The sequence below is a fragment of the Neltuma alba genome, unplaced genomic scaffold (assembly GCF_004799145.2).
Source record: "Neltuma alba isolate B1F8T4 unplaced genomic scaffold, ASM479914v2 tig00011642_pilon, whole genome shotgun sequence".
Taxonomy (NCBI): domain Eukaryota; kingdom Viridiplantae; phylum Streptophyta; class Magnoliopsida; order Fabales; family Fabaceae; genus Neltuma; species Neltuma alba.
The window spans coordinates 141424-160115 of NW_021636290.1; the positions used below are offsets into that span (position 1 = coordinate 141424).

Here is an 18692-nt window from a genome sequence, read left to right on the forward strand (position 1 = left end):
CTAATTCCTAATATCACCCTCCTACAAAATTTTAATCGTTGGATGTTATTAATTAGCGGAGACGATTAATGAGGCAGGTGAAATGCTAAGATTTATTACTATGTTTACACCTTTACACTTCTATTTATTGCATTATTAAGATATTGAAAAGCCAAAGCAACTGGGAATGTTCGTACGTAGCTCAAGTGGTTGGTTAAATATTACGCGCACATTTGAATGAAGATTCTATAGGTTTGGTAAGCCTGCGAAAATGACTGCCATATACTCCTCAGATCCTATTTATAAGTCACTTCTTATATGTTTTGTACAAATCAAAGAAAACCTTAAACTTCATCAACTCTCATTTAAAATTCAACAACTTTTCAACTTTATCCCTATTTAATATACACTATATCACATGTAAACAAAATCAACATAATAATAAATGAAGGGTAAAATTATACATCTATACAAAAAATTTCTCTCAATGTCCTGTAAATGTGACTAAAAAATATCTTCTCTTTCTATCCTATAAATAGGACAAGAGGAGTATATATCTAGACAAACCAGATTCATGCATTGCAACGAGAGAGAATATAATTTACCCTCGCTTTCTGGCTACAGCCTTGTTTTCCGCAGCTTATCCATGAAGCTTCAACTTTCATGCTTGCCCAAAAGTTGGGACAAAATCTTTATAAATTCCCATCTCAATTAGGCATCGATCCTAAGCATGTGTCTTATTAATCTTGAACATAATCAAGTATTGCAATTAATCAAGATCTTTCGTTTCATTTGACAAACAATAATACTGGATGCATAATGAGCGCTTTTAGATTGATAAAGGTGAAATGATCAGTATCAGAGTACGTCCATGCATGCATGATTAATATAAAACACTGAAGCAATTATAATTAAATACATCAATCAATTAATTGCATCGCGTTTTGTAAAGAAGGATTCACTGTTGCCTCATGTAAATCAAAACTAACAAGTTTTTCTACGCATTAAATAGAGTATGCCTTTAAGAGTGATAGTAATATGATTCAGGAAGTGCTCATAAACGTAGGGTTTTCAAGTATAGAAGCAGTGAAGGGGCGCACAATTCAAAGCTTTGAGAAGGACCACTTCAGCTGGATTCCCGACCCCATTAAAAGATATTCGAAATTAGGGGCTAAGGTAGGTGAACCCTCGACCAATGAAGAAAAAGCTAACTGCTTCCTGCCCTCAGCCTGTTTTAATTCAACAGTACGCGCATTGCATTATTATTGGACTGTACAGGTTTCCCCTCCCTCTTGCAGCAACCAAAATCTCTGATCATGCATGTGCACGCGGAAACATTACATGCCACGTCCATTATTTTTACATTAAACTTCCAATTTAATGGTTGAATTTTAATAAACACGTTTTTATATGTATATATTCTTTCTACATATATGTATGTATGTATGTGTGCCACCGCTAGAGAGAGAAACCGGCTTTAAAGGAGTCAAACAACATGAGAGGCATAAGTCGGCAATACTCAATAAAGGCAAGGCCGTAAGGGTTACCTCGAAAGTGTACGATATTTGGAGATATATGGTATGGCCGTTTGAGTAGCTAGATTTAGGCTCATCAGCCAACCACATGTTCAGAGACCCAAAAGATGTTGATGGGTAGGAACTCTTCGGTATATCTCCGTTACGTAGCATCCCATGCGGGCCAACTTACACAAATAATATATTTATTTAAGTAATATTATATCACTAAAATCATACAACCACAACTAGTAATAATATCTTGAGATGAGTGATTTAGAATGTATGAGTAATATGGTTACATGATATTTTTTTATTACTAATTATTACGAAAGCACCGAAACTGCATTTATTGGTATTTGCCTATTTGGTGAGCGAGATTGGCACGGAAGGGTTATCTTGCATTCCCACCTCCTACTATTACGAGAGCGGGGACCGAAATGGTTCCTTTTTGACGTGTTGCGTGCACTGAATATTATGCATATTTAATACTCGTGCCTTGTTGGTTGACCTCTGCTCTGTGGCAATCACGTAGTATAAATATGGCATATGGGCATTCCGTTTCCTTCACACCACCCTCGAGACAAGCTAGCTAGCCCTCTTTTGAATTCATATAGATCCCTCCCTCCCTCCCTCCTTTCTTTTCTCACTGCATTTTTCAGTTCAGAGGATAATTATTCTTCAATGGAGTTACAAAGCATACTCCACTTCCTTCAGGACAAGACCGTTTTAGTGACTGGCGCCACCGGCTTTCTCGCCAAAAGTACCTTAATCATCTCTCTCCTTCTGTCACTTTTTTTCTTACTTTGCTTTTACTTGGCCGCATGCACTGTGCTCTGTACTATATACACATATATTGATTGGTCATTTCGTGCTGTGTGTGTTGTCATTTATATATCCTAACTTGTATGGTTTTGCAGTTTTTGTGGAGAAGATACTAAGGGTTCAGCCAAATATCAAGAAGTTATACCTTCTTCTGAGAGCCTCGGATAGCATATCTGCCACACAACGCTTACATAATGAGGTGATGTACCATCTTGCTTTCTTTCTTTTGTATACTCTTCATAATTGTGTTGCAGATGTCTCAAGAAGGTTCCTCTATCAATGTTCACTAATTAAGGAGAACTTCAGCTATAGAAATACACTATAGCTGACTTGTTGATACCATAATTTAGCTCATAATATAGGTATTAAATAAGATAGCAGTGGCAGTCTAATTAATATCATGTGCGATGTGTTTTCCATATATGCAGATCACAGGAACGGAGTTGTTCAGATTGTTGAAGGAAAATCATGGCGCAGAATTCAATTCCTTTATCTCAAAGAAGTTGACTCTGGTTCCTGGGGACATCTCCCATGAGGACTTGAATCTGAAGGACTCCGTTGTAAAGGAAGAGATATGCCGAGAAACAGATGTTATAGTAAACTTGGCTGCAACAACTAACTTTGATGAAAGGTAAGTATATATATGAGGGGGCCGTGTGTTTGTGTTTAAGTTCGTAAATCTGTGCAACAATATTTTCTTCTTCTTTTTTATTTTTTTTTGGGTGGTGAAACCATATTTAATTTGCGTTACACGAAGTAATATCATAGTACAGAACTAAATTAATTTCTCTATGGCTAGACATTCTAGTTTATGTCCATTTTGTTAATTCTTAAATGCAGATACGATGTCGCATTGGGTATAAATGCCTTGGGAGCCAAACATGTTTTGAGCTTCGCCAAAAAATGTACCAAACTGAAGGTGCTTGTCCACGTCTCAACAGGTTGGTATATTTTGTCTACGTATGGCACTAATAACTTCTTTGACACACTTTTTTCTCATCATTCTAGTTTTCATTGTAATGGGAATGGGATGTCCACTTTCCATCACATCAAGATTCTATTCTTTTTCATTTTATTCAATCACATATTAACCAATAAGTGCCTCGTAATTGGAAGGTCAGAAAGTCCAAATATATTATTGGGCAAAGAAAAGTAGGAGTCGGAATTACTATGTGCACACCACGAGTATATAATAATATTTTTTTCCTGAATACAATATAATATTCATAGATATTTTGCTGACAATATTTGGGCATATTCATTGAATTGAAGCATATGTATGTGGGGAGAAAGGAGGATTGATAACAGAGGATCCATATAAAATGGGGGAGTCACTAAATGGAGTTTCTGGACTAAACATTGACTCCGAAAAGAAATTGGTAGAAGAAACTCTGAAACAGCTTCAAGAGGAGGGAGCCACAGAATATGAAATTAAAGTTGCCATGAAGGACTTGGGTCTTAAAAGGTTTCCTTTCTCCGCTACCCTCTCGTAACAGATAATCAACTAAATAACAAAAAATAACATTATGAGAGACTTGATTATTAATGGGTTTGGTTGTGACTGATATTATCAGGGCAAATACATACGGATGGCCAAACACATACGTGTTTACGAAGGCAATGGGAGAAATGCTCGTGGGAGCATTGAAGGGAAACGTGCCTGTTGTCATTATACGTCCGACCATCGTTACCAGCACTTTCAAGGAACCTTTTCCTGGTTGGGTTGAAGGCGTAAGGTATATACATTCATATATCACCACATTAACTGCATATCTGGGAATCTAAATGTTGTTCTTTCTTTGGGACTTGAATAATTAATGACAGAACCATAGATAGTGTGCTTGTTGCGTATGGCAAAGGAAAATTAAGTTGTTTCCCAGCGGACATCGATGCCGTTTTTGACGCGGTGAGACCTAGAAGGAGCCTTTAATTTCTTGTTGTCTTATAGTGACTGATATTGATTAGGGATAAATGGAGAAACTAATGAAGGGGAGTTTTAATTTGATTGATGCAGATACCAGCTGACATGGTGGTGAATGCTATGTTAGTGGCTATGGTGGCTCATGCGAATGGGGAGGATGATAAAATATATCACGTGGGTTCCTCCATGAGAAACCCAGTGAGATACTCCAATCTCACAGACTATGGCTTAAGATACTTCACATCAAAGCCACTGAAGAACAAGGACGGCAAGATTGTCAAGGTTGGCAACGTTACTGTATTAAACAGTATCGACAGCTTCCGCACATACATGTTCATTCGCTATATGCTTCTCTTGAAGGTAACTATCGACTCACTCATTACCAATTCATAGACACATAATAAATAAGCAGAAGTTGTCGAAGAATCTGAGGGAAACTTCATTGCAGGGACTAGAGCTGGCCAATAAAGCTTTTTGTCAGTACTTTCGGGGGACGTATCTGGACCTAAACAGGAAGATTCAGATCGTGATGCGGTTGGTTGATCTTTACAGGCCTTACTTGTTCTTCAATGGCGTGTGAGTTAATTAAAATTGCTACAGTACATGTCAATTACTTACATAATGCAGACAAATTTATTGAATGGATTGAAACTTTGACTGATCATTCATAACTCATTGGCCTGCAGATTTGATAATATGAACACAGAGAAATTGCGGGTGGCGGCGACGCAGGGTGGGGTAGAGATGGATATGTTCTATTTTGACCCAAAGATGATTGACTGGGAGTATTACTTCATGAATATACATATCGCTGGCATCAATAAGTACGTCCTCAAGTGATTCATCATTTTTTCAACTGCAATACTGTAGCCTTACGTTGTCTTGTGTAACTTCTCTTTTAGTTGATTGCATTTAGGAGACTTAAGCCTGTTGGCAAAAAATAAAACACACACACACACACACACAGAGACTTGTCTGCTGGCAAAAAATAAAAAAAAAACAGAGAGAGAGAGAGAGAGAGAGAGAGAGAGAGAGAGATTTAAGTCTTGGTAAGTGTGTGAGATTATAAATGTTTGTGTGTTATTAGTTATTCAGTCCAAGGCAGTGCTGTAGTATCAACAATAATACTATAGCTGCCAAGTGCCCAATGTTTATGAAATTTCGTCAATATGATGATGGAACATCTCTTTATTTTCTCAAACTCCCGTGGAAGCGATACGTTATTGTTTTTCAAGTTTCTAAAGGGCTGCTGGGGTTATGATTTTTCAACTTAGATTACACAGACAAGAGCAAATTATAAAAATGATTGTAGCCTACTCGATCTGCTTCTTTATTATTAAGAATAAAAAATAGAGAATTAATATTAAAAGAAACAGAAAACAAAATGGAAGACCGAGGAGAAGATCCATTGTGGCTGAATCAAATCTCATTGGGAAAAAATGTTACCCGTACTACTATTGTTAATTAACTACTACCTCATGTCCTAATTATAAAACCTTGTTTATAATCTATAAACAAGATATTATAGTTAAGACAGAAAGTAGTAATTAAATAAGCAAATGAATGAAATCGTACAAGTAATTTTATTAGAGTTGTTTTACAAAAATCAAGATATTTACTAATAATATTTGTCATCTGTGAAATCATTGGAAACTATAGTGACGTAAATTCATAACACTGACTCAAACTGAACACACCATGCTCCGATCAGGCAACCAATCACGTGCATAATTTAGGATCCTAACGACGAGCTATTGGATCAGCACCTCAAAAAAAAATCTCCTATTCTTAATATAAGAATTGATTTGACATTTAATTCGATCCTAAATATAAGACCCTAATCCATTTTATCTCTTATATTTAGTTATTTATTTAAAGTAGTTATTGTAGTAACCGGACAATGCACATGCTGAAACTTCCATCAAATGATAGTTCTAGTTAATACACATGATTAATAAAAATATTATATAAAAGATAACACATAATTATTACAGATAACTAATTCAAAAAACTTTTTTAATCGATTCAAATTAATCAACTGGTTTTTATATTTTATATTAAGAACCGAAGGCAGTGCTATTCAATGACACTGGGTTAACAGAAATCAGAGGAGAAGAAAGGCCCAAACAGATGATGAAATGAACCGAATCAGACTTTGGGTTAGTCTTAACAAAGTATAACTTCAGTGATGTCCTTATAGAAACCAGGAGCGCCGCCCAAGTCTTGTCATAGCCCTACTGGAAGGTGCATCCCTTAAGCCTATAAGTCCACACAATTGAGATAGATAAGAAACATAAATCTTGGGCTTGTGGGAACAAATGAGAGAGACAAGGAACAGACCTAACCCTTCAGTATTTGGGCTAAAAAGAGAATGGATTAACTTGGCCCATGACTAATTTGCATGAGTGGACGATTGTTCAGCCTAAAATCCAAGCGGCTGAACATACTTGTATTTTGGAAGCCCAAATTTACTTTTAGAAAGAGAAACAAATTTTAAGGGGCTTAGTTCGTATCTCGAGGCCCGAATTAATTTTAGCAGGCCCACTACATAATCAAGGATATTATTAAATTAACTGTCTTAGTGGAGCTTTCTAGAGCGCAGTTATGGTGGAAAGTTAACTGAAAATTGGTCAACATGGTGGGAATTGTGGAAAGTGGGCGCGGTATTTGTAAACTAAAGTGGAATAAATTGATACGTGTTCGCAATGGACGTACGTCACCCGAAGACAAAATAGAGCCTCCATAACAAAGGGAACAGCAAGAGGCACAAAAGGAGGACACGAACAAAACCAACACACGTAGTACATTAGTCGCCACTTAATATTTCTTTAGTTCCAGGCCACGTTCACATTGTTCAGTTCACGTTTCATTATCTGTGTTTTCCTTGCCTCGTTATTACTACTCCCGTTCAAAATATAAAATAAACTTTAATAAAAAGCTTGATTTTTTTAATAAAATAATATTTATTTTTGTTTAAGTATTTAATGAGTTTCTTCTAATTTTGCTTCTCATATACTTCTCTGGAACTATCTATAAAACAGAGAGAGAAGATATTTTTTTAGTCCTATTTGGAGGACATTGAGAGAAATTTTTTATATAGATATATAATTTTACCCTCCATTTATTATTTTGTGACTTTATTTACATAAGGTATAATATATATTAGATAGGATTAAAGTTGGAAAGTTGTTGAATTTTAAATAAGAGTTAATAAAATTTGAAGTTTTTCTTGGTCTATATGAAATATATTGGAAGTGACTTATAAATAGGATCAGAAAAGTATTCTTTTTTTTATTTATTTATCGTATTTTTTACTTAGTCTTTTTATTAATAAGGATATATTTGAAAATAAAACACATAGCTCACGTATTTATTATTTTAAACTGATTTAACTAATTTCTTAATAAATATAAATGAATAAAATTTATCTCATATTTTAAACAGAAAGGAATACATGTTTCAGTTTAGCTCCAACCCCTCCTCCTTGAGATTCCTAGCTCAACCCCTTTCTGGGCTGGAGGGAGGGGTGGTTGTAGACAAAAATATTAAACATAGATATTTTTTAACGAAAATTTAAATATTAATTTATCCGAGCTAAATTTTTTCCGTTAAATTTAGGGTCTGTTTGGCTATCCCCAAACCGTGGTTTCAGAAGTACTTTTCCGCAAAACGAGATAATCTTCTCCACATATTTACTTCGTAATCCGTAAAAACACTTCTGAAACCATGATTTGGATTCTATCCAAACACACCCTTAATCCCGTTAATAAGCATTTGGTTATAAGAAAAGCCGCGGTAAAGGGTTGCGTGGACTCCGAAGTTTTGAGCAGATGTTATAGGTCCAAAAAGATTCCGGGTTTGTGCCTCTAGGCTGCCTAGCTAGATTACGTAAGAAACTCACAAATTTTGCAACTGTTCCGTTATAATGAACACGCTGGTTTCACAGACATAAAGCACATTCATTTGATTCATGTTTTACTGATCCCACATGTTGATGTGAATCACCCAGCAGTAAATTCTTTGGCTGCACGTCCTTTCATAATCTTCCAACAGTGATTTCGTGATGAGCAGAAGAAATTTAATTTATATGCTGCCGCAACTACTGACCTGTGTTTTTTTTTCTCCTTTTTATTCATATGCTACCTTCTACTCATGTATAGACGCCCACTAAAGAAAATAAAAGAAAAGAAAAGATAAGATAAACGTGTATTTCTTTTACATTTTTCTTCAAAGATATTGAAATGCTCGTCTAGCTTCTCTGCCAATTATGTTTAAAATTAAAATATTATTCTCTATCAAAAATCTCATTTATATATATACTAACTCTAATTATTAATATGGAGCTAGTTAATTAATTTAAGTAGATTAAGAAAATTAATTAAATTAATTATTTGTAATAAATATGTATTGTCTTTCCTAAAATATTCTTACTAATAAAGTGTATTAATTAGAACTATCACTGTTATAAAGACTACTTTAAAAAAATGAATAAATATTAGAAATAAGTACAATGTAGTCTTATATCTAATATCAAAATAAAAGTAAAACTAACTCTTATACTCATTCAGTCCTTAATATAAGACCCGTTTAACTAATTTGATTAGATTAAGGAAGTTAGGTGAGTTAGTTAATTATAAGAAAAGTGACATATTTTTCCTAAAACACTATAATCATCTTTTTAATACCCTCTCTCCCGCTTCTACTTAATTATGGTTGAGGGAGTATCCATAAAGGTAATTTAGAGAAAATTGATAAATATGATAAATGGATCTTATATATAGGATCAAAACCAACTTAATTATTAGGTTCTATATCAAGGATCGGTAGAGCCGGGAAAACGGGCCGAGCCCGTCGGGCCGGCCCGTTTAAGCCCGTTTAAGTCGAGGGCCGGGCTTGTATTTTGGAGCCTTGAAAGGGAAGTCGGGCTTAAAAAGGCCAGCCTTGTAGGGCCAAAAAATAAACGGGCCGGCCCGTTTAGGCCCGCCAATTATTTTTTTAAAAATTTCTGTCTTTTTTTCTTAACTTAAAAAAGAAAACCCTAACATTTTAAACATTGCATACTCTTAGTTTTACTTATCTTGGCAGCTCACATAGATAGCATTCACAAAAAGAAAAAAAGAATCACTATAGTTGTGGGAAAAATAACCAAAAAAACATGAAAATTGCAAAATTTAAAACTAGGTATATTCATAAAAATATATTGTTATTTATAAGTTGTCAAAACCTATTAAAATACTGTATCTGTAATTTTTACAGTCTTTATTTATCATTCTCCCATATTTTTTATACTTGAAATATAATTGATTAAAAAATCTTTTAAACTAAAATAAAGATCTATATCATTTTTATAGTAGAAACAAATTTAGAACTAAGGATGATGGACTCTTTTCTTTTTTGTCGGTATGATAAATGATTATTCTTTATGCATACTATGTTTGTTAGTTAAACTTTTTTGTTAATTATTTATAATCAAACTAGATCATCCGTATTGTAATTATCTACTGAACTTAATGCTTATTTAGTTGTTTATGTCTGTCCTCTATTTAGTTTGTTTATTCAATAGACTTTATTATACTGTAATATATGTTTAGACATGATAATGTTTATATTTGTGACTCAATCTTATTTATATTTATACCTTTTATTAGTAATTTTATTGTTTCATTTTTATTATTTTGATAAAATATACAAAAAAATAAAAAAAATTCATTTTAATTAAAAAGACCAAAAGCCCGTGGGCTAGCCCGAGCCCGTCATCTCACGGGCCGGGCTTGAAAAAATAACTTATTTTTGGAACTCGGGTTTAAACGGGTCGGCCCGGCCCGTTTTCCCAATACTAAGGATCGGAGGAGTATTAAGAATTGATGGTAATATATATATAGAGAGATACATATAGATATTGCGCATGATGTGTCTTGTAGAAAAGTCGAATTCAAAAGGTGCGTAGTTCTGCACTGGGCTAATGTACACTATTAATGGAAGGAAGCTTGATTTAAACATGTTCATCACCCTGATCCACCCCATAAGCAAAATAAATGTGAATTAAAAAAAAAGGCAATTAAATAACGTGGTATGTATCAAATGTAAGTTTCTCAAACGAAGAGTCAACGTGCTAAATATTTTTGAACTGTAACTACTTTACAGATTATTTGGCATGGATGAGCATTTTTTTAATGTTGAACGGTATAATGTTATGGAATATAATGCACCAAGGCATAACACAAAAGACGAATATCAACAGGTGAGCTTTCCAACGTAAAAAATTGCCATTACGATTTAAGGCCAACTCTTTGGGGAAAAAATCTCGAGGGGATTTCAGTCCTTCAAAATATCCAGCGCGCGCGTTTATTTACGTGATTGTAAATTTTCAAAAAATTGTAATAACAACTTGATTTCTCATTACTTAATTAACAGTGAATAAGAGAAATGATTATATTGGGTATATATAGTATCTCTAGTCTTTAATATAAGATCTATTTACTAATTTGAATAAATTAAGAAAAGTAATTAAATTTATTATTTGTCAAAAACACGTGTTTATTCTCACAAAAAAACATATGTTTATTAATTTGCATAAATAATAGGAACAAAATAAGTTAGGATCTTATATTTAGAACAAAATCTAATCCTTTCTACTAGTTCTTATATTAATAATCGGATGTAATAGTTATCTATTGTAATAAAAAGAAATTACACCATAGCCCAGATTTAAAATCACATATGAGAAAAATGCCTTGCATCATGATCACAAATACTATGTCCAATCATTAATATAAAAACTAGATAATTAATTTTTATATATATATTAAAAATTAATTAAATTAATTATTTATAATAAATATATATTTATTTATTTAAATTGTTCTCTTAATCATGTACGTCAAACTACCCTTAACTGAGAGCTTGATAATATAAGTGATCAATAAGAATATTTTGAATAAAAAAATTATAACTTAATCAGGATACAAAGTAAATTGAGATATTATATTTAACGTCAAAATAAATTATTTATCTAATTTCTATAATTAAGATAGGATGTGGCAAAACAGAATATATTTACATATATATGTGCATAGAGTGCTATTAAGCTCGCTGGGTCCGAGCCCCGCGACAAGTTTACAGCGGTTTCGTTCAAGGAAGACAGCTGTGTTGCGTGTTTGATAAATTATTATTTACTCCTCCGGTCCTTAATATAGGACCCAATTCTTGAGTTGGTTTTGGTCCTAAATATAAGATCCATTTCTCATATTTATCAATTTTCTCTAAATTACCCCTATAGACACTCCCTCAACTATAATCAAATAGAAGAAGGAGATGAGGTATTAAAAAAGATGATTATGGTGTTTTAGGAAAAATGTGTCACTTTTTTTATAATTAACTAACTTACCTAACTTCCTTAATCTAATCAAATTAGATAAATGGGTCTTATATTAAAGACCGGAGGAGTATTAGAATTGAGTCGTCGTTAGACTCTTTTTTTGTTTTTTGGAGTTCATTAGTTTTCCTTTCATACATGATGAGTTTCCTTAATGTCAAGAATTGCAATTTTTTTTTTTTTTTTAGTAGCCTGATCTGGAAGGGATCGATCGTCTCATCGGTTGCGTCAGAAGGCATTGGTTCAGAAGGGCAAGTGGTTGAAAACTGTGTTGGGTGTTTGAAAAGAAAGATGGACAATTCGGCTAAATTATGAGGCTGCCCGCGTCATAAATGTATGCCTTACCAGGGCCCCGCTTTTTATTTTTATTTTTGAAAAGAAAGATGGAGTAATCATTTTGTGTTTGTCAAAATTCTGGGTCCAATTAGAAGAAAAGAAGAAAAGAAAAGATTAAGGAGGAGTACTTGTCAAAATGACTGCTTGGAAATTGTTACCTGGAAAAGTGATGGAAAACGTGAGAAACATGCGCATTAAAAGAATATCGGGCGGGAGCCCCTTATTTTCCACAGATCAGGAATCGCCGTGCTCCCCACTCCAACATGTCTGCCCCGTCTACACACAGCCATGAGTCCATCCCAAATGACTTATAAATTATTTTTTTAATTATAATTTAAAAAAATACAAAATACTATGTTCAATTCTAAAGGTAAGAACTAGTTGATTAATTTGAATAGATTAAGAAAATAAGTTAAGTTAATTAGTTGTTATAAATAAGTATTGTATTTTTTAAATATCCTTACTAATCAAATGTATTAGTCAGAACTACCATTCTTAAAATGACTAATTTGGAAAAAAAATAAATTAATATAAGAGACAAAATGGATTGAGATATTATATTTAGGACCAAAATAAAAATTAAACAAGATCTTATATTAAGGACCGAAGATAATATAAGAAGTAATAAGTGCCTGTATGTAATAAAAATTAAACAAGATTTTATATTAAAAACAAGAGATAGTGTAAGAGGTAATAAGTGCTTGTATGTGATATGGGTTTTCTTTTTTCCAACTTTCGTAAAACATATTTACAGGTGTTTATAGTTCTAATTCCAAATTGCAAGTCATATATCGGAGTTGGTAATTTACGATTCCCTCCGTTCCTGGACATTTGACTTTTCCTTTCACTTTTTCGCAAAAATCTTTTCAGATTAATACGAGTATGATTTACTGGTCACACTTATTAGCCATATTATAAAATATATCACTGTTCAAATTATATAAAAGTAAGTGGAAACATAGGGTTTAATTTGCTCATTATCTCACTTTTAACTAAGCGCCCCACAAAGGAAAGGCCATTGCTACCTAGAAGTCCGCACATATTGTTTAACGTTTTCTGCTCGAATTTTCAGATTGTAATCAAACCTTTCATACGCACAGACATATTTTATTAATAATTATACACGCCGACGAAAGACAAACAAATTCTAACTTTGTTTTGGGAAAAAAAAGAAGTTATTCACATGTTTAACTCTGAGATAATTAAATTGCGATCAATGACCAGAAATTTTAGTTTTCTACAAGGAAAAACTGAAAAAACAGTTATTATAATGTTTATCTCTTCCGAAGAATGACGGCCTTTCTAGAGCGCATATATATAATTGCTTGGAGTTACAAGTAGAAATCAATAATTCCAACACACGATCGAAAACCAAAGTTGTAGTAAATAAAAACGTCAAGACCAGAACACACACACACACACACACACACACACATTTATATATAGCCCCCGAAATTGCCAGGATGTATGTTGAGCATGCTCGAATCGGTGAACTTTACTTCTAAGGAGCATTATGGCTTTTAATTATTCCGTTAAGAAAATTATATTGTTGCAATCTCTTAATTATGCAAATAGTTGCTAGGATCCTGGATTACCAGTGCATGGTACTAATATTACCTCCAATACTTAATATTTAAGAGCTAGATGATTAATTTTTGAATATTAGAAAAATTAGTAAGTTAGTTATTTTGTTATAAATGGATGCTGTCTTTTTTTAAAATACCTTATTAATTTAAAACCCTGGCAACTATTTACATAATCAAAAGATCGCAGCACTATAGAGATGACTTGAGTGCAAAATGGATAAATATTAAAAACAAGCTATTGGGATCTTATATTTACACAATTAAGAGACAGCAATAATGTAGAGATTACTTGAAATAAAATGAATAAATATTAGACACAAGCTATTGAGATATTATATTTATAATTAGATTAAATTTCCTGTTGTCTTCCCTAATAATATTATCCCTCAATAGAAACTTCTTAGTATATACAATTTTTATAGGGATTATTTAAGGATAAAATCGAAGAAAACTATTAAAATCTTATATTTATAATCAAATTGTTGATAAATTTTTAACTAATTCTTGTATTAAGAATTGTTGATATATAGTTTGACAAGCTTTGTCTGCGTGGCATCGTTCTTGCAATATATATTCGGCGCCATTTGAAGAATTGAATAGGATATTTGCTAGAGACGCTTTTTATGTAATCACAGCTGATTCGGGTTGAATTTGTTCTCCGTATAATAAACCATCAAGGAAACTGATGAAAACGGCCGACACGAATGATGTTTTGTGGATTCTGTTGAGTCTTGATTTTTCACGCACGCATTAGCGACAGCTATCAAGTAACATGCTGAACTTGCGTACCTAAGGGAGGTTTCTGTTTCAGCACTATTTATTACACGATATTTGATATAAGAGTTAGATGATTAATTATAGTAGATTAAAAAAATTAGTTAAGTTAATTACTCATAATAAATAGGTATTTTTTGTTAATTATGTGTTTTGGCTAGAACTACCACTTAATGTAACATTTGACATGTATACTACTATAAGGGTTATTTTAAAAAAATAAATAAAGTGAATAGAAATCTTATATTTAGGAGTAGTATTATTATGTGGACTTATTACCCTATCAGCTAGTAGTAGCCTCACCGGAACACATGTTGTTGTGCACACATACGACGTAATTGATCTGAGTTTGAGACATCCTGACCACCATATTTAATTTGTTATGAAAATGACGGCCGACAGAGAAGTGTCCACTGCAATGGCGATCCATCAAAAGGTTGTTATACAGAACCGGGTTCAGTACTCATCTTTGATGAATATTTTAAATATCTTATTTAAATAGTCCATATTTAAAATATTTAATTAATTATTTTTAAACAGGAAAAGCTATTTTTAAAAAAATACTCCCTCCGTTCCTTATTATAAGAGACACTTGATGCTTATGCCATGTTCCTATATATAAGAGACACTTACAAGTTGTCTCTACTTTTTTGTGTTGATTTACTATTTTACCCATATTTATTATCTCCAACTCACACTCTCTCTCCCTTCCACTTCTCTTTCTTTTAATAATTTAATTGTTCTCTCTCATGCTCTCTCTCCTTATTAATGAGGGCATTTTTGAAAAAAAATTATACTTTTTATACATTAATTGTTCTTAACTAACTTTAACTGTTTTTTTGATCAACGTACTTCGGTTATTTGTCTCTTATAATAAGGAACGGAGGGAGTAATAATTAAGAGATTATTTTTATTTTATATTCTATACATGTTAAAATGATTATTTTAAATAAAAATGAAAAAAATTAAACCTGAACTATTTAAATGAAACGTAAACAATTCAAATTCCTAGATGATAAGTTTAGGTCCGAAATTGGTTCTGCGCCGTATTGAAAATTTGAAATGCACTGCGCATACCATTAATCAATTTTAACACTAATCAAACACTCCCCCGACAACCTGGGCGCGCCGCATTAATTCTTCCGCTAAAATTATTGTACTTCTCCGGTCCTATTTCTTTTCCTCTTTTTTTTTTTTCCCGGTAGAACTCTCCAGTCTTATTTCTAGTAGTACTACTATTGTGTTTTAGCTTCTCTCTACTATTTTCTATGTCTAGAAGGGTGTTTGAATGGAAATAAAATTATGATTTTAAAAGTGGTTTTATAGTATACGAAGTAAACGTGTAGAAAAATTTATCTCGATTTACAAAAAAGTGCTTTTAAAAAACACTTTTACAGCTTTCCAAACACCTCATAAATCATGAAGCTTTCGCGACTGGTTAAACTAGGATCCACTTGGAACTTGTTGAGTATTGTCGTAGAATTAAATTTTTATTATATATCTATAAAAAAAATTCTGCTTTGATCTTTTAAGTTATGCACATATTTTGAGTCTAATAATTTTTAAGTTAATAGGAACTTTAGTCCTTTAAATTTATTCTTATTTTAGTTTTGATCACTCAAATTTTAAATTATAGATTTTGGTCTCTCAAATTTCTTTTTATTTAAAATATTGATCCTTAATCCGATAAAAACTTAGACCATTTTGCTCCCTAAAAAATCAAAACCTATAGTTTGAAACTTGAGAGATAAAAACCAAAATGAGGACAAACTTGAAGAATAAAAAATTATATTAACCCTTTTTTTTTTGAAAAATTTGGTAAAAAATCTTTGTTTGAAAAGTTAATTGGCTAAAGAAACCTAAATTTGAGTGTGTGCAATTATGATCCGTGAGTGTAACTTTTTTTTTCCGCTATTGATGATTGTTGTACACCATTAATGATATGTTGCATGCAGCAGAAAAAAAGTTGTACTCGCGGATTATAGTTGCATTTACTCAAATTTATATCTTTTTAACCAATTAAGTTTTCAAACAGGGATTTTCAACCAAAATTTCCTTTTTTTTTTTCTTGCTTGTATTTTTCCCACGACTAAAATTCTACTTTGATCTTTTAAGACGTAACCTTCTCATAAATTAGCCTATCGATAAATTTTTCTTTTTTTCCTCCTTAACTTATTTTCAAATTTCCTTTGAAAAGCTCACTCGATAAGTAAGGCAGGTATATCCTGTTATTTTCACCAATACAGAAATGAAAACGACTTAAAATTATACTGAGAAAATTGAGCAGTTCAATTAATGATATACTTAGGTCGCGATCGAGTCAAGAGATTAATTATAAAGAGATGAATGCCAATGCAAGAAATAAGGCATATTTGTGACTATGTTATATGTTCAGTCTATAAATTTATTGGCTTTGACTTCGTTATAAAAACAAACATTCTGATTCATTTTAAAATACATGAGGAAAGACAAAGAAGAAAAAGTTCAAGAAGGCAGCCGTTTGATTTGGTTAGCATGCTTGAAAAATGAGGCAGCTATTGGAATGCAAGTTCTCCACTCGTTTTACAGGACGTCTTAATATGGACACCATTCAAATTAGAACTGAATCATTTTGATTTTATTTTTATCTTTATAATTTAAATTTGAATAGGAATATGATATAGATCTAGAGTGATTTTCTTATAACTATTAGTTTTCAAATGATAATAATGTTTTGACTTTAAAAAATTAAAAATTAAAACATGGACCATCTCCCGATCTCTCGTCTTATAATTGGCATGGCATGCATATTTATCGTTAAGATAATTAGAGTATCTGAATTCCAAATAACGAATGTCCACAAATATATAGCTGTGTTGATTTCAAACCCAAGAAAAAATACTATTCCTCCGGTCCTAAATAATGAGGGTCTTATATTTAGGACCGGAGGACTATAAAATTTATTCGGCCATAGGAAACTTCAGTCTCTAAGAAGCCTCAAACCCAAAAGGAGATAAAGAAGATAGTACTAAAAATGTCAAATATATATGTGTGTGACAATGAATTGGAGAAGGCATTGGCAAGCCGGGGGAAAAAAAAAAAATTGGAGAAGATCATATGTGACGGAGGAAGGCAATCATATTAAATTAATTAAAACGTTTCACATACTGTACTTCTGGAAAGAGAAGTCTTGATCCAACAAAATTCGTCAACTTTGCCATCTCAAAATTCGTGCACCGCAGCTCGCAATTAAATATTCTTCCAAAATCAAATTGTTACGCACATATAAAAGCCTACTATACATGGCACTTTTTAATTATATCTAATGTTGGTATTATAAGGGGGATTTTGGAGACGGTCGTACTTTGACTACTAATATTATATTGAATTATGTATTTTCATAAGTTCGTATTGCGGTTGGTAGTTTGCTTTTATTAAAAAAAAAAGGGTCACGGAAAATGATTCTTTATTAAAAAATCCAAGACATGTTTTCTATTCGAATAAATAAATAGTATAAATGTTTCGTTTAGATATGGTAGCCTTGCATAAAAGAAGATCAATAATATACAAATTTTCCCTGTAATATTTTATGAGAAGACTTGAAATGGAAGAAAGGGACTGCGCAGAAAGAGGGAAAGCAAATTGGAAACCGTAAAATTGAACTGATGAGTCAGCCGTCATAGGGTAAACTAAAAGAGAAATCAGAGACACGTTTATGGTTAAAATCTTAATTGCAGTGTGAGCGACAAACGCCCACTTTGCTGGTACAATTTCATTGGTGGGGTAACATTTTCTGGATCAATTAAGCATCAAAGTACTAACAGGGATCTAGTAAAAAAGATTAGTCCCTTATAACGTGACAAATCAAAGTTTAAATTTTTGTTGAGAGGGGTATCCATATTTAAAGCCCGATAGTGTCTCGAATATAATTACTTCAAATAAGAGGGTACCTATGTTTTAGTCAAAAAAAAACTAAGCATCAAGGTTGTGCTCGGCCGGCTCGATGCACATGCATTAATAATGTTTTGAGATCCTCTCATTCTCCAGACTCCAATTCATTGAGCTGGATTTTTTTGCAGTTAATTATTTTTGCTTATATATATATGTGTGTGACCATTCATGCATGTAAATATCATCTTGAAAGTTATTCTCTCTTTTCCATAGATTTAAAAATTAACTCTCGACATAAAAAGCAAATAGTTATCCATGATTCAAATTTCAATGTGAGTTGTGGATAGAATATAATCCACCTGCCATTGAATCTAGCTAATAAATTCATATGCACTAACTAGTGTAACAAATTAAAATCTATGAAGCCATAAGCTCTGAACGATACTAAACTTTTCTCCAATCCCTCATGCATATATTGGACCTACACTAGTTAAGCTATAATTCATGACTGT

General features: G+C 32.5%; 1 protein-coding gene across 1 annotated transcript; it reads left to right on the top strand.

Moving 5' to 3' along the window:
• The first annotated feature begins 2111 nt into the window (after positions 1–2111).
• LOC114716051 (fatty acyl-CoA reductase 3-like) lies at positions 2112–5440 on the top strand. The gene is made up of 10 exons (XM_028900987.1): positions 2112–2256; positions 2414–2517; positions 2747–2949; positions 3159–3259; positions 3591–3783; positions 3893–4054; positions 4143–4224; positions 4333–4599; positions 4688–4815; positions 4926–5440. The coding sequence occupies exons 1-10, from the start codon at positions 2178–2180 to the stop codon at positions 5077–5079; spliced, it is 1473 nt and encodes a 490-aa protein (XP_028756820.1). The 5' UTR covers positions 2112–2177; the 3' UTR covers positions 5080–5440.
• The last annotated feature ends 13252 nt before the right edge of the window (positions 5441–18692 follow it).

Coding starts and splice junctions, on each gene's coding strand:
- LOC114716051 (XM_028900987.1), top strand. CDS start 2,178: ATGGAGTTACAAAGCATACTCCACTTCCTTCAGGACAAGACCGTTTTA. Junction 2,257..2,413: donor CACCGGCTTTCTCGCCAAAA/GTACCTTAATCA, acceptor ATGGTTTTGCAG/TTTTTGTGGAGAAGATACTA. Junction 4,600..4,687: donor GCTATATGCTTCTCTTGAAG/GTAACTATCGAC, acceptor ACTTCATTGCAG/GGACTAGAGCTGGCCAATAA.